Raw genomic sequence first — 16,633 nt, 5'->3', positions numbered from 1 at the left:
AATTTTATATTTCATTATTTAGCTGTCGCTTTCTTAGGTCAAGCTTTGGATTGTCGCTTGTCAGACTCCACTCTACCACTCTAGTAAAACAAAAAAAAACAGGGAAGCAGGGAAGGGAAGGGAACATAATTTGTCTAACGTGAAATAATTATATTATCAAATATTTCTCTAACGGGAAAGCAGCAGTGTGGTAATACGCCCTAGAATAAGGAGTCAGACTTCGACTTGATCTATGGCACATAAACCCCACGCAACACAGCAAACCGCCAAATGACATCTGTCACTGCCAATGTCAACTGTCAAGATGTAATAATCTGTCAGTGTCAGTTTTTGCAATAAAAAATGGCGTATACATCTCTACAGATTTATTTCATTGTTCATTTATTTGAAATTCCTGAATAAAACCATCAAATCTGTACGTTTTTAAATTTTTACTAGCTTATTAAGTATAACAGGAATTACAGGGTAAGAAAAACTATCAATCAAACTTCTGTCGTACAAAATTCGCTTGTCACAGTGTTAACCACCTTTCCTTTCCCCACACTTGAATAAGTTGACTACTCCTGTCCTTCGAAGGTATGGCATGCGTTGAGACCATGGCGCCAGTGGACGTCGACTCCGAGAGGGAGGAGGGCGAGATAGTGGATGAGTTGGACGAGTTGTCTGACATTTCCTCCGAGGAGGAATACTTGTTGCGCCAGAGGCTTCAAGTTCTAGAAACCTATAACAACGTACTTGAGAGGAAGGAAGCAAAGCGGGCTTCTTCGATCGGACCAGGTATGAGTTTTGATTTGGTTTATACACTCTTTGGTAAGAGGTCCTGTTCAAAATTAGCTTTCAGGATACACATTATGATAAAATTGAGAATAATTATTTTTTTAAAGGCCTGCATTAATATTACACTTTGCCAACAATATGCTAGCTAGGGTTGATGAAAAATTACAAAATAGGTTGCCTGAGGAATTTATTCATTCAATACTATCTACTACCACTGCATTTATAAGTGCAGAAGTAGACACTATGTTAGGTTAGTAGGTCATCTTGGTGTATTTTGTAAATTGCACATTACTTGGGTGGACCTACCAGCAATAATGAAACCTTCTAAATTAGATTTATAAACACGATAAAAACTTTTGTTGAGGTATTCTGAGTTGTCCATCCATGTAGATGCAATAAAGCTTCCTAACCTAACCTATTTCAATCTTTCATAACCAGAGGTTGGGTTTTGGCAGCTACTCCTAGTCCACAGTCTGTGCTCTCCTGAACAGATTAAGGTCATCAAAACCCAACCTCTGTTTAGAAAGCATAGAATTTATGTTCTTCTCTCCGTATTTGCCTGCAGCTGTTCCTTGTGCTTAATGCTGCATTTTAATAAATGAATTACTTAATGTAAATAAAATAATCATGATTGAATGAGTCATATTCATAGTCTAATAAACAGCCTTGTTACTTTCTGCATCTAAGAACATAAATAGTGTTGTGATATATTTTACCGAGATATAATATATGTTTTCTTGTTATTATTAAATAGTGAAAGGCTATACTAACCATACATTTTAGGTTTCAAAAAATACAAGACAGCTAGCAGAAATAATGGGCACTTCTCAAATTTTGAACCTCCTGTGCTCACGGAGAAGGACACCCATTTTACTAAGAAAATTGCTCAACAAAAGCACTATACCAAACATAAAAAGCCGGTCTTATTGCAAGAAGAGACTTTAACAAGACATAAAGATAAAAAGAAAAAGCCTTATAAACAAAAGAAAAAATTAGAGCCAAAAGTTGTTCATGAATCAAGTGATGAATCTGATTTTGAATATAGAAATAAAAGAAGAAAATTAGCCAATGCTGTTTCCGTTACTAAAAATAAAACTGACTCATCATCATCACTAAAAGCCCGGCTAATGCAAATGATGTGCGGAGTACAACCTCATACTGTTCCAGAGTATAAGGAAGTTGTACAGACTCCTGACATTCCAAAACCAATTGAAAGTGAAGTCCAGCAAAGTACAGATAATGAAGTTGAACCAAAACTTAATTTAAGTGATGAAAACAATTGTTTTAATTTAGACAGTAAAACAATTACTGATGAAAACAATTGTTTTAATTTAGACAGTAAAACAATTACTGATTTACCTGGAGAACCAATAGACTTATGTAGCGATAGTGAAAGTGTTCAAATAATAAATAGTAATGATGAAACAAAACATGATTCTGGAGATGTAGTGGATGGTGTCTTACTAGATACTGTTGTAAATAAAAAACAAGATGAAGCATCAGATGAGGACTTGGAATTGTTGCGTCAACATGCTCTTAAGTCTAAATCAAGTAAGACAGTAGAAACTAATAATGTGCTACCAGAACCAGTGAATTCTGATGATGAAGACAGTGATACTGCAGAGTTAAGATTAATCTGTCTACGATCAGCACTTTTGAAAAAGGCAATAGAAATGAAACAGAAACAAAAATTGCGAAAGAAGCTGTCACATTCGACCAGTTTATACGACGACGTCATATCAAATGATGTGGAGCTTGCTGAGAAAAAAAGTGCAGATAATAATACAGACATTGAATCCGTTGATATGGATATTGGTTCAGATCATGAAGATAAAGACAATGTTACGTCCAAAAATAGTAAAAACATATCTGTTAACTGTATACCAATAGAAAAATGTCTTCCTAAAGAAGACGATATTGAAGAAGATGAAGATTTATTACGTGCCAAATTATTAACCTCACTTAGTAAAAACTTAGCTCCTCTATTCTCTAATTCAAATAGTATTGAAAAAACTCAGGAGCCTGTTAAAAAGATTCCCGCTAAAAAGATATCAGTTAAAAACACTAAAAAGCCAGCACCCGCACCAAAACCAAAACCAGAAAAACCAAAAGAAGTTGAAGATAAAAGTATTCCAGATGAAAAGAGGTTTATAATTCACACGGGTGACTCTGATTCCGAGGGTGAGCATGAGGCAACTAAGAACCTGACCAAGATGCACCAGAAGCTGTCGGAGCAGCCAGACTTCCAGCTGAAACTGGACTTGTTCCTGAAGTCTGCACGCATGGAGGTGGAGCGAACTCAAGAGCCTGATGCTGAAGAGCAGCCTGCGGTTCTGCCGCTACCTGAACCACCGCAGAAATTTGTGCCTAAGGTGACATAGTTATTCTGTTTTGCAATGTTTTCAACAAATCTTAAGATTGTAATTTTTTATGTATTATTTATTTTTTCAGGCTCTCAACCATTTGCCAAAGAGTGAGATGATAGAATACAAGAATTTAGTTAAAAGAATGGCCGAATTGGAGAAAATAAAACAAATAAGACAGGCAAATGTTAACAGTTGGACAAACGAACAGAAGACTGGACCATTCATGAAAGAAACACTGAAACCTAGGAATGTATCTGTAGAGTCAGCCACATCTCTTACACAGAATGTTTTGGACGAAAGAATTGCCATATCAAGGTAATATGCACGTAATTTTGTTATTATCCAAAACTATTTTTAAAATTCTAACATTTATGAATGTAATTTTAGGAAAAAAATTGCTGAAGAGTCTGCCAAGGTGCTGAAACTCAAAGAGGAGCATACAAGTCTGACGCAGAAGTATAAAATTGTAGCGACAGAGTTGCGTAACATATCCACCGCCATCGCGCTCAACAAGAAGCGCCAGAAGGCGTCACAGATACAGCTGTCAAGAACACGAGCGCAGCATCAGCTGCTTCTGAAAAGGTACAGTTTTATATTTAATTTAACTATTTCTTATTTCTTTTCATTCTATAAAGTTTCTTGTCAATGTTTAATCAAACCGAAAGCATGTGTTTAAATATTTATTTTGCGTGTCGTAATTGAATCCTTTTACCTTTTCGTATTCACAATAACATTGTTTAGTTTCTATGATGGTATCTCTTCTGTTCTTGTGTGCTTCACATTTCAGATCCACGACCAACGTGAAACATGGCGGAACCAATATTGTCATTAACAACAGAACAACAAACAAAATCAATGCCACATCCAAAGTCCAGAAAGAGAATGATCCGCTGAAAGGAGAATATTTAGATGCGAATGAACTGAAAACTGTGAGAGTCAGTATTGTCAATGATTTCAAAGAAACTGTGAAACCACCGCCGCCGGCCCCGGCCGTGGAAGAAAGGTTATCAGTTCAGGTTGATGTGTCTAGTAATAAAAAGACAGTGAGAATCCCTAAACTATCAAGTCTGTCTAGACAAGCGCATCTAAGGCTAGATGAGGGTAAAACTATGGACCCTGATGGTTCAAACCCTCTAGTGTCTGACCCAGGGGGCAGTGCGCCGAGTGAGGATGGTGCATCTAATGTGAACGATTATAAATCACCACTCACATCACTGACCAGCTCAGGGTAAGCCCTTTGAGTTAATTTCAGGGTAAATTGTTCACCGTATGTATCTTTTACCCCCTAAACCCCTTTCTCTACCTAACTTACAAACCTTCTATTAGAAATTCTATCGCCTGATGTATTTGTTGTTAGTTTTAAATTAGTTTGTTCAGTGTTCCATACCATATTTTTCCATCATAACGTGAGCGTTTTAAAATTACATCTCTTAAAATAAGCACAATTTGACTATTTCAAGATGCCTTAATTTTTATGACAATCAAAGTTCAGCAAACACATAAGATTGTATCTTGAGTCGACCCACAATCATCCACGATGGGGACGGAGCACTAAACCCCTCGACTAATGCAACAAATAATCAACCTTTACACGTTACATAGGACAAATAAATATTGCAAAAAGCGTAGTAGATTATATTGAAGAAGTAGAAATAGCCGCGGTGGCCGGCTCGACGACGCCGACCATGTGAGTATGTCATTGTGTGACCTTGACCCGGGGGCCCACTCTCACTTGACGACCACCATCATTCCTCGTCACCCTTGAGTCTTGTAGCCGTGTACATCAGGGAGAGTCGGTGATGGTGAAGTGAGAGTAGGCCCCCCGGCGTCGTTGGCCAGCTCTGACCATGGAATTTTGCAGTGGACCGGACGCGCTGCGGGTGCTGTGTCCCTTCGACGTGGCGGGACGCTGCCAGGACCGCGCCTGCCGCTACCTGCACCTCGCACCCACACACTGACACCCGCACACTGATACACAAACACAAAAACACACACATACACGTCATCGTACACTCAAGTACATTACTCTCTCCCCACACGTCACACCCACACACTGACATACACCCACACAAACACATGTACGTCATCGTACACTCAAGTATATTACTCTCTCCCCACACGTCACACCCACACACTGACATACACCCACACAAACACATGTACGTCATCGTACACTCAAGTATATTACTCTCTCCCCCCACCTCACCCTACCGCGGAGAACGGACCTTCAGCGTTGTGTAAAGTATTAATTATTATTTGTATTTTATTATGTTTTTATCAGTTTTTCATGCATGTTGATAAGTAAGTAGAACAAAATACCTAGCTCCTTACCTATTTATTTTAAATAACTATCTAGTTAGGTACCTACTAATTCAAAGATAACGACAAATATTTTTATTTATTTTACAACTTAAGTAGTAACGTATATTTTGAATCGATCATTATCCCACTAACTCACTCCACACTGTAGCACTGTTGACATGATCCCACTATCCTATTCTAGATGAGCGACGGGCCGAATTCTTCACAACAGCCGCGGTAAGTTGTGAGTAACTTGTACTGAAATTATAGTGGTTCTGTAGTGGTTTGTTGAGTTCAAGTGGCCTAGTGGACCCAGAAAAAAAAGGTGTGAAAACATAAAGACATGTCCTTACCTAATAAAATTATAAACTGTAAAAAAACTATTTGTAAGTTATTTTTATTAAAGTAACCATGTAATATAATATGTGTAAAAAGTTTTTCATTAATAAACGAACATAAAATTGTATTAATATTGTTTCATTTCTATTTACCTATCGTTTTTATATGTACCTAATCAGCGAAGATCTATAACTACTCTATAGAATATAGAGAGTAGGAGCTCATGCTGAATCATCAACTACTCTGCTACAGCTAATACCCTTATGAGTATGAAACTCAGCAACACAAAAGTTAAATTAGATAAGGTAAGTGATGATGATGTCCTCCTCATCGTGATCCGATGACGGCTACCTCCATGGGTAAGTAATGTAAGTATGTAATACAAATTAGCTAAGTAGGGTACTTACTTTTACTGCAAAATTTTGAAAAGTATTATCAGATGGACTATAGTTACCTACTTGCTTATATGAAAAGACATTATTTTCTTAACAACATAATTATGTTAACAGAATATTGCATTATCGCTAAGAGCTACCTAACTATATCATGCAGGCAACTTGATGAAGCTAAAAGATGTACCTACAGTGAAACTCATAGAGAAAAGTGAAACGTGAAACTATTAATTCATGAAATTAATGTTTGAGGAACTAAAATTTTCAGGAGCCTGTTGGCCTGGCACCATTAGGAAAAAAACATAAAAGTCATAACCATTGTTTATGGCAATAGGCTGTTGGCTGCTTTTTGAATTTTCTTATTAATTATAAAGGATAATCTAGATAAAAGCAACAATCCACGCTTTGTTGCAATCAGGAAGATAAAAGAAGAAAAATATTCGTAGTCAAGCTAGGGAAGTAGTATTAGGGAAGACCATGGAAGTAATAATACAACAGGAATGCGCACTGCACCAAAAAAACGAGCCGACAGAGATAGTCAGCACGGAGCCCTCCATCTCTTTCTATTTTTGGTGACCATGATTTTAGGTAATTCATGAGACATCACTTCTAATCTATCATGTCGCGAATAGGTGTCGATGGTCTCAAAGTCACCTATTATTCGAATAATTCGATTGCAATGTAGGTACGAATGTATTTTGGTGATATGACAATTAAGTAAACAAATGGGGTGAACGTAAAATTTGTATAGATTGTCAAAACAGGTTAACATTAAACGCAACTATGTACCTAAAACGTGTTTACTCTGTGGGTGTTCCGTTTACATAGTCTAGTAAAGTGTAGTTGATGAAAATCATAAGATTTCAAAAATATATCTCAACCTAAGTGCTTCCGCCGGTTTTAAGCTTGATAAATTATCTTATAATACTCATATCTATCACCAAAAAAATCAACAGCTCATAACTCTTTACCAGCCTTATAAGATAACAGTCACAATAATACCTAATGATACTTAGGTATAAAATAAAACAAAAAGTTGAATAAAACAGGTCCTAATTAATGGAAAGTGATTCAAAAGTACGAATGAATGGTCACCCTAACCATAACGTCTCTCACAACAGTATAAACGTCATCCGTCACCTTGACAACTTCGGTCTTGTCGTAAAGTATTTAGAAAAACTACCAATATTTTTTATGAAATTATTATTCATACAAATATATTATTCCTACCAAATATTTCATTAAAATTACATGTTTGTAATGATTTATTATAAATTTGTTTTTGAAAATGATATGATATACAGTAGTCTATGAGTTAATTTAATATTTTTTTTGCATAGCTCTCTTCGTACAAAATCTACTAAAGTTTACACAACTAAATCCTGGCAATTGTTAGAAAGAGAGGAAGGGCTCTGTGGTAACCCTCTCTATCGGCTCGCGGCCTCTTTCACTTCAAATATAAGTCTTAAGGTGAATACGTTAGGTCTATTTTTGTTTGCATCATTTTGGTGAGTGCGCATTCCTGTTGCATTATTACTTCCATGGTGGTAACCCTCTCTATCGGCTCGCGGCCTCTTTCACTTCAAATATAAGTCTTAAGGTGAATACGTTAGGTCTATTTTTGTTTGCATCATTTTGGTGAGTGCGCATTCCTGTTGCATTATTACTTCCATGGGGAAGACCGAATGGCGTAGTGGTTAGTGTCCCTGACTGCTATGCCGAAGGTCCCGGGTTCGATTCCCGGCTGGGGCAAATATTTGTTTAAAGACAGATATTTGTACTCGGGTCTAGGTTGTTGATATTTATATTTAGTATCTATCTATCTATATATTTGTGTAGATAGGTATATCAGTTGTCCGACACCCATAACACAGGTTCTGCCTAGCTTGGGGTCGGATGACCGTATGTGAGATGTCCCCACATATTTATTCATTTTATTTATAACTAGCTGTTCCCGCGAGCTTCGCTTCGCCTTAAAAAGTTTTCCCATGGGAATTCCGGGATAAAAAGTAGCCTATGTTCTTTCTCGGGGTCTAGACCATATGTATACCAAATTTCATTCAAATCCGTTCAGTAGTTTTGGCTTAAAAGAGTAACAGACAGACACAGTTACTTTCGCATTTATAATATAAGTGAGGATGTTTAGCGGAACATTTTTTGTAACTAGGTAAGTATATATTTCTCACCAGTGGCGGATTTACAAATTTGCCGCCCATAGGCCATTCAATTTTTGCCGCCCCTACTGACTTCTGAAATTCAATTTGTTAGTTTAATCCCGTTATTAGTATGATTGTGAACTTAATGATGTGGATATTTCTATGTCTATCTGTCACCAACTTCAAATGTTTCATCAAATCTTATTTAAGGTTCCGTACCTCAAAAGGAAAAAAGGAACCCTTACTTATAGGATCACTTTGTTGTCCGGCTGTCTTTTTCTCAGAAACGGGTAAAAATATCAAAGCTGACATTTCACAAAGAAATACAAGGTGGGCCAAAACCCTACTGAAAATTGCTCTCATTTGTACAAATGGCCGCCAATTTCAAATTTGTTTTGATATTGGTGGACTAGACAAATGCAGAATACAAGTTGACAAGCCATGGAAGCCACACTTCCCAAGAACGCCAAATAATTGTGTATAGTGCCACAAACTTATCTGTTCCGGTGACAGCGAATTAAATTGATCCATATCTCATTACTAACAAATGAATTATATATTGTTAAATATTATACGGGTTTATTAATACTGCAAGGGCGAAATACTACCACTGGTAAACATAAAATCTTACAAAATTAAGAAATATTAGACATTTACGTGAGCTCTCACCGGAACAGATAAGTTTGTGGCACTATATATTCAGTTTTCGGGTCGCCTTTTTTTTCGTTTTATATGTCATTTTTCCCTGCAATATTGCCCGATTTAACCGTTTCAGACAGTTTTTGTAGGTGTTTTTTGAAGACCCGTGTTAATGTGAATAAGCCCGTGTCTCTGGAAGCCCTTAAGGACAACATTTGGCACGAGTGCGAGAATCTCTCGCCCGAAGTTCTCGCTGAATTGATGAGAAATGCCATAAAAGGAGCCCGTAGGGCAATCCATTGTGACGGCGCCCATTTGGCCAATATCATCTTCTAGACTTAACCAATAAAATTTTAAAGGTTCAAATAAACATAATTAATAAAAAAACAGAATCGAAGTTTTTCATTTAGAAAAAAAATTAGAGCCAATCAAGATAGGATGACTTCTTTTGATCCACCTTGTACAAATGTACAGCATCGACAAACTGGTAAAATAAATTAATGAAAAAAAAATTGTTACCTTCCATACATTTAAAATGGGGATGATTTTTTTCGTTGTTGTAAGGTATTGTATAGGTCTTTCAAAAATATCAAAGGTCTTCTCAAACAATTTTTTTATTCAGTGACTGGTTTGCGAAATATTAAGCTTCAAACTGCGAATTCTTGGTAGACTCAAGTGACTGTTTGGTCCAAAAATATCACTGATGTACTTAGTACATATGACAAAATTCCACATAACTACCATTACAGCCGTTTCCAGTTTCTCCAAATTCGAAAGTATTCCCGCCGCTTCTTATCGCGTTACAGGCTTTTTAGTAATATCATATTTGATTGATTTCAAAGAATATGCATGCCAAGAATCTCTATAACTATTACATGCTTCTTTTCTGGCTGACCATCGTCTCAAATTCACTCTATTCCGGGTTTTGCCTTTCCCGATTTCACTCATTTATTTAAGCCAGCGTTGTGTCGAGTTTACAAAAAATTCCTGTAGCAGCATGAAAAAGCGTCAATCTTGGCTAGTTTAAGACGTGACATAAGTTATACCTACATCGCGCTCACTCACATCGCGCAGCCTCAAGAGCGAGCGCGACGACGTAGAACTTTTGTCACGACTTAATTGCGCCCCCTACTAGCCCTTCTGCCCCCCTACTCTTGAAAGGCAATGTATTGTGTCTGTCTTGCGTTGTCAACATTAAAAAAATCATAAATTTCCTTCAAAATCGATTTTACAAAAAGTAAAAATACATAAATGTTCATCAAGATAATGCCTTTTTTTAGAACCTAGCAATAAGAACCAAGTACCCAAAATGATGAATTTATTTTAGATTAGAGCAGAAAAAGATTTTTTTGGCGTTTTTGTAAAATAACTTCTAAATTGTATGCATTATATTCTTGTTTCTAGGTTCTTAAAATAGGCATTACCTAGCTGATTATATAAGTATTTTTAGTCTTTGTAAAAACGCTTTTGAAGAGAAGTTATGATTTTTTTAATGTTGACAACGCAAGACAGACACAATACATTGCCTTTCAAGAGTAGGGGGGCTGAGCATGATTCAGCAGCCACAGTTGCCACTAAATTCAAAGAATATAGGTACATACTGATTATATGACAGTGCGCTTATTTATATGTAGATTGTGTACACGTAAATTTATATTAAAAAAATCTGTAAAATTAAAAATGCTAAATTTGCCGCCCCTCTAAATCTGCCGCCCTAGGCACTGGCCTTTTTGGCCTATAGGTAAATCCGCCACTGTTTCTCACATCAATACACATGTATCACTGATGCAGTGTGGGAGCGGCTGAGTTCAAGTGCTGACCAACTTGTATCTACCAAAAAAGCCAATCTACTAAGGTAATTTTGATAAATACCACAGCAAAGGCTTGCAGCAAGCGGTGATTTACGAAGAAGCTTAAAATATGTATTTGAGTACCAATTCTTTGGCTGTAAACTGATAGGTATCCAGGCCTAAAAATACGGTTATCTCCTTTATGTCGAAACGTCAAAATCAATTCTGACGTATGACTGTCACTTGTCAAATTCGTAGTGTGTTCGTAGTTTCCTTCCTGTTTTGTTTGTTTACATTTTCGGATTTTTATAAAACGTATTTTATAGTGAAAGTAAAATGAGTGAAGACCATTGTAGGTTTGCCGCGACCACATATTTTGCTAAGAATCATCCCGGAGAGACTTGTGGTAGCAATGGCTTACCACTTACACCGAGTTCCATTACGATACTGGGCAGGGCGCAGAAACTTCTCACCATCAACCACACGAATCTATGCACGTATTTAGATGTAATACGTGAAAAACATGGTACGTACCGAGGTCCCGAAACATCCTTACTGCTTATAAACTCATAAGTATCTCTAAAACCAATATTGTTGCCTCGTATCCGCCCACCACTTACGTCCATGATTAAGGTACCGTTTCCTCTCAATTAGTGAGGACTGGACTCCAAAATATATTCAAAACCACTGCATTTCATTCCAGAAAGGATCATAGTAGTCTCAGAGGTAGGAGGCAAACCTCTGAAGGACTTAAATTACAAGTTATCTTACGAGAACATATCCAACGTTGGTCGGCAAGTGTCTTCTGCCTTGGAGTACCTGCACGAGATGCAGTTCACGCACCGCACCCTCGCGCCGGACAACATACTGCTGGATGAACAGAACCGGGTGAAGCTGTTCAACTACGGCATGTTCTACATGACTGGTGGAGGGAGTGATGTGTCATTTCCACTTGGGTAAGTCCAATGCTTGATATTGGTAAAATAATACAACGGTCAACAATTTATGCTCAAGCTAGATGAATATGCATACTCTCATCCCATAAACATATTTATAATAAATCTTATAAGAAAGAAACAAATACTTGTCTTTACTTAGTTGAAGGGATGATCAGATTTACTTATTACATTTTATTTTAAATTATGCCAAATTCCAGGCTGCCCAAGTACCTAAGTCCAGAGACAATCCTCAACGGCGGAGGTCCGTCCTCAGACGTGTGGAGCCTCGGCATCATCCTGCTGGAGCTGTGCCTCGGGCCGCTGTGGACGAACCTGAAGCCGGGGCCCGTCCTGCGCAGGATCCTCACCCTCGTACACTCCAACAATGCACCCGAGAGGATCGCGAGGGAACATGACTGCTATGACAAGTATATGGTTTGTAGTATATTTTTCACAAACTTGAAAAACTTAATTCATTTATGTAGCTATAAGTACTTAAAACTATGGCATATTGTTAAGTTTAAGTAAATGCAATTCAATCAATCTTAGTTTGTGACTTTATGCCATGTGTGACTAAATGCATTAAATTTTAAATATGCTTTCAGAAAATACCAGAAAACCTGAGAAACATAATAGAGAAATGCCTGAAAATGATGCCGAGTGAAAGAGCTACACCATCAGAGCTTGTGGAGGAATTCTCCCAAGTGCCGTGTACTGAGGTATGATTGCTCACTTATCAGCAGTTTACTGCCTCCAAGGTTTTCCGCTAAAGTCTCATTTAACTTAGTGATTCTCTAATATCGAGCTCACTTCTACAAAACTATTATGACTCAAAAAGAAAGCACCAAATTTACATAGGCATCAGGAAAGTTAAAATTGTGGTCTGGGTAATTTGAACTATCTATTTGCCAACATCTGGATAGACAGTGTTAGTAGTGCATGAAATATTGAATGAGCCCATGTTCATCAAAAAGAGCATGCCTTATTTTTTTATTTTTGAAAATGCACTACGAGATGCATCCAATGCATCTCTTGCCTAGCTTGCCTTGATTACATTATTTGACTTTCTAGAATGTATTAAATAAAGTATAAATTTTACGACAAAAAATGTCTCTCTCCCCCCTGGCTTTAGTTTTTAGTCGACTTTCGTGACGAATGTATTCATTTTACAATCTCTCTCCCCCTACCAGGTATTAGAAGCGCCGCCGCCGCGCGGGCTGGCGGGCTGCCGGCTGCAGTTCGTGTACCACTGGTGGCAGCTCGCCGGCGGGGACGTGCTCGCCGAGCTCAAGACGCAGGGGCTAGTGAAGAACAGCCCGCCGATACTGTCCATGCCCGTGTGAGTAGGGGTTTGTGGGAAGTGTGTTAGTTGGATGTGTAGTCATGGAAGTAGAAAAAAAGACGAAAGGAATCTCGCTAACTAAAAAATGTGGGTGCGTAGGTGCGATGATTACTTTGAGTGTGAATGACTGTGTGTGTGGCGGACTCGTCGTAACAATGAAACTGACTTACTTTTTCCTCATTTTTTAGTTAGCGAGATTCCTCCGTCTTCTTAGCTTTTATGAACTTTTATTCTAACTTTCCATCATAATGTTTCTACTCTATCTATAACTTACTATTTATTATTCCAGCGCGGTCCTACTAGACGGCTGCACACTGGGCGGCAAGACCCCAGCCCTGTTCGACCGGCGCGTGGCTCACTATACACTGGACCGCCTCCGCGCCCGCCTGGCCCACGTACCGCCCGCGCACTTCCACCCACTCATGCATGAGCCCCGACACACCGGGGACGCCGTCAGCCTGCCCCGGATCATTAGAGAGAGGGATACGGAATACCAGTTTTACAGGATACTGTGGTTCCAGAGGCTTTTGGATGTGAGTCATAATGATTTTACTTACGCACGCCTGACCGTCACCAACGAAAAGGGGTAACTTAGGTCAGGGGGGGATCCTAAAGAACTTTTGTCTATGACTTTGAATTTCACCAAAAAAACTGCCCCACATATTATTAAATTATAAATCATGTGACCTTTCGGCATACTATACCCTTTTTACAACAACCTGTATAAAGTTGCTCTCGCAATCTTTTCCAGGGCTACCCCCACACAGCAGACCTCATCAAGCAGGAAGCAGCCACCGACATCCCTCCTTTACTCCGTGCGGCGGTGTGGGCGGCCCTACTGGGGGTGCGTGGAGACGTGAAGGATCAGTACGAGAGGGTTGATAAGGAGACCCCCACGCCTACTGACCGACAGGTGAGATAAGGGTCCGGCTCGAAGGACCAAAAAATGAAAGGGGGTGCAATGTGTCAATGTACGGTAGAGGTGAAAAGATGGTTTATTGAGAACTGAATTACTTAGCAACCAAATTCAAACAATGTGCTAAATTAACAGAAAATACATAATTTACGTTCATTGTCACTAAAGCACAGTAGAAATCGAAGTTGATCTTTGCATCTACAACCAATTATAATCTTTGCCGCCGGCCATCAAGGCTACTGTGCGAGCGTGAGGGCACTATTAGGTATTATGCGCGTGCGACAGAGACAAATACAAAAGGGCAAAGACCGTTTTTCGCTGTCCTTAGCAACCGTGCTTACCAATACACCATTCGATCATCAAATACGACATGGAGATTGGCAACCATAAAATATTGTTTATTTATTTAATGTATAAGCTGTGTACCTACCTAATTTGTATTGCTATTTGATTTTCCATGTTGTGTATTCTTGAAGGCGAATAAACTATTTCTTTCTTTCTTTCTTTCTTTCTTTCTTTCAAATACTTATTTACAATTTCCTTATCAGATAGACGTAGACATCCCCCGCTGCCACCAGTACAGCTGGCGTCTAGCCGGCGGCGGCGCACACGCGGCCCTAAGACGGCTGCTCAAGGCGTGGCTGGCGACGCACCCGCCCGCCGTCTACTGGCAGGGCTTGGACTCGTTGACTGCCCCGTTCTTGTACTTGAACTTTTGTGATGAAGGTGAGTCATTGGAGAAACAAACCCTATAATGATAGCACAGAATAAAACTACAGAAGATTTTCTTGCCAATGATTTTCAAAGAAATACGACTATCTAATAAGCAATATGATTAGCAAGCGTTCCAGTGGAGCACTTGCTCATTTACATAACGCGCTCTGGACTAAGGTCCAAACATAAGTTATACGTGGTTACACGTATCGGAGAGTGTCGGGCTAGCGCCGCGGCGGCTGCTCAAGGCGTGGCTGGCAACGCACCCGCCCGCCGTCTACTGGCAGGGCTTGGACTCGTTGACTGCCCCGTTCTTGTACTTGAACTTTTGTGATGAAGGTGAGACACCGATGGTGACAATTTCATGAAAGGCTAGTATTTCGTATCATACGTTTTACGAAAGCCGCCAAGTGGCAATTGACTTTTTTTTTAATTACAAACTAGATGCAGTGTCATCGCAAAAGAAACGTCTCCACAAATGACACTCCACTTCTAGCACTGAGCTCTTATTTTGAATAAGTTTGGTTAGAAGATCTGTGACTTGATTCATTGGTACAATGGTTGTCATTAGGTTGAATTTAAACAGAGGAGAAGCCGGACGTACGTATCCAACAGTGGACTGCTATAGGCTGATGATAATGAATACTTGATCAACAATCGACACTAACCTCACATTTTCCCCCTCAGCGCGCGCCTTCGCCTGCCTATCGGCCTTCATCCCGGCCTACTTACACCAGTTCTTCCTGAAGGACAACTCGCAGGTGACTAGTAGATATGGGCATTACGGAGAGACACTATTTACAAACTTAGCCGTAAAACAGTTTTTAATTAGCTGCTTATATTTATTATTAGTATAGTTGCTAATAGTTTTTTTTTCATTGAAAAAACTTAATTTAAAGCCTGATTACCTAAATGACAATGGGCGTTTGACCTATGTCCAATAAAGATGAGACATACATCGTTGGATAGCTCTTTTCAATATATTCGTCGGAAGGAAGTATTTTTCTATGGCATTGCACTCTCTCTCCTGATGACAGTTAGGGCGTAATACACGTAAACACGTATTATTGAAATTGGAGAAATTATTTTCAACTGGTTTTATATACTGAGATAATAAACAAATATAATATTATATGAAATATGATCATTTTGTTATAAAAATTAAAAATGAATGTGAAAAACTAACAAAAACATTAAAATTACAGAAATAAAATATAAAAACTTTCAAGGTACGATTATTCTAATTGGACAGTAAATCAAGACTAGCGCTTCCGTTATTCATATTCTGCAAAAAAATACCTTTTCAACGACGTATCACTCATTTCTATTGGTGGTGGTCCCAGCTTCCATATATTGGTGCCCATCATCATTACGTTACATTAACAATAACGGTTTACGGTTACTGTTTGAACGTTTCTTCATACTTTTCATAGTAATGATTAAATATTTATATCACAATAATTTTACCAAATGAAGCAATCACAACTAATAAGCTTCGCAAAACATTCAATCTTACATTTTTCATATTAAGGAAATTTGTAACCGTATAAAGCTTTCACAGCTTTTCAATCTGCGCAAGAACCTTCAATATCATCTTTACAATGTTAACAACAGTTTTTGAACTTGTTAACAATAAGCTTAAGCTTTCTCATGAAAGTTACATAGGTAATATATAACTTACACGCCCATCCTTACAGGTGATCCGCGAGTACCTGGCGAAGTTCCGTCAGACCGCAGCGTACCACGAACCGGCGCTGGCGGCGCATCTAGCCGATATAGGCTTCGTGCCGGAGCTGTTCGCTATACCCTGGTTCTTGACTATGTTCTCACGTGAGTTGCTTCTGAAGTTTATCGGAAATCCTAAAGCCCACGAGGAAAAGTAACACGTTTAGAAATTATTCTTATCATTGTCATGGAGTTTGCATTAGGCCGCGTCCACAAATCCTCTATGGCGGAGAATTAC

General features: G+C 38.6%; 2 protein-coding genes across 3 annotated transcripts in view; both read left to right on the top strand.

Annotated features, from left to right (window-relative positions):
* Window positions 1-322: 322 nt before the first annotated feature.
* Window positions 323-5,910, top strand: LOC105394686 (titin). 2 transcript variants are annotated; one of them, XR_005254177.2, is made up of 8 exons: window positions 323-465; window positions 577-777; window positions 1,561-3,149; window positions 3,229-3,458; window positions 3,531-3,725; window positions 3,931-4,371; window positions 5,005-5,380; window positions 5,647-5,910. XR_005254177.2 is itself a non-coding variant. In XM_038112002.2 (7 exons), exons 2-7 carry the CDS (start codon window positions 579-581, stop codon window positions 5,099-5,101), a joined length of 2,751 nt encoding a protein of 916 aa, XP_037967930.2. In that variant the 5' UTR covers window positions 323-465; window positions 577-578; the 3' UTR covers window positions 5,102-5,910. The 2 variants fall into 2 exon arrangements, 1 of the variants encoding a protein (XP_037967930.2); XM_038112002.2 differs by having other exon boundaries at window positions 5,005-5,910.
* A 5,118-nt stretch (window positions 5,911-11,028) lies between these two features.
* LOC105394687 (TBC domain-containing protein kinase-like protein) overlaps window positions 11,029-16,633 on the top strand; it is a 29,617-nt gene continuing 24,012 nt past the window's right edge. Inside the window, exons 1-10 of the mRNA XM_048625065.1 lie at window positions 11,029-11,286; window positions 11,464-11,716; window positions 11,917-12,133; window positions 12,304-12,417; window positions 12,889-13,037; window positions 13,330-13,573; window positions 13,792-13,953; window positions 14,505-14,682; window positions 15,358-15,431; window positions 16,368-16,500. Coding sequence (XP_048481022.1) covers window positions 11,097-11,286; window positions 11,464-11,716; window positions 11,917-12,133; window positions 12,304-12,417; window positions 12,889-13,037; window positions 13,330-13,573; window positions 13,792-13,953; window positions 14,505-14,682; window positions 15,358-15,431; window positions 16,368-16,500 — 1,714 coding nt within the window. The 5' untranslated portion in view covers window positions 11,029-11,096. The remainder of the gene's footprint in view (window positions 11,287-11,463; window positions 11,717-11,916; window positions 12,134-12,303; window positions 12,418-12,888; window positions 13,038-13,329; window positions 13,574-13,791; window positions 13,954-14,504; window positions 14,683-15,357; window positions 15,432-16,367; window positions 16,501-16,633) is intronic.

Source organism: Plutella xylostella, chromosome 13 (assembly GCF_932276165.1).
Source record: "Plutella xylostella chromosome 13, ilPluXylo3.1, whole genome shotgun sequence".
NCBI classification, from domain to species: Eukaryota; Metazoa; Arthropoda; class Insecta; order Lepidoptera; family Plutellidae; genus Plutella; species Plutella xylostella.
This window is presented reverse-complemented; position numbering and strand designations above follow the sequence as displayed.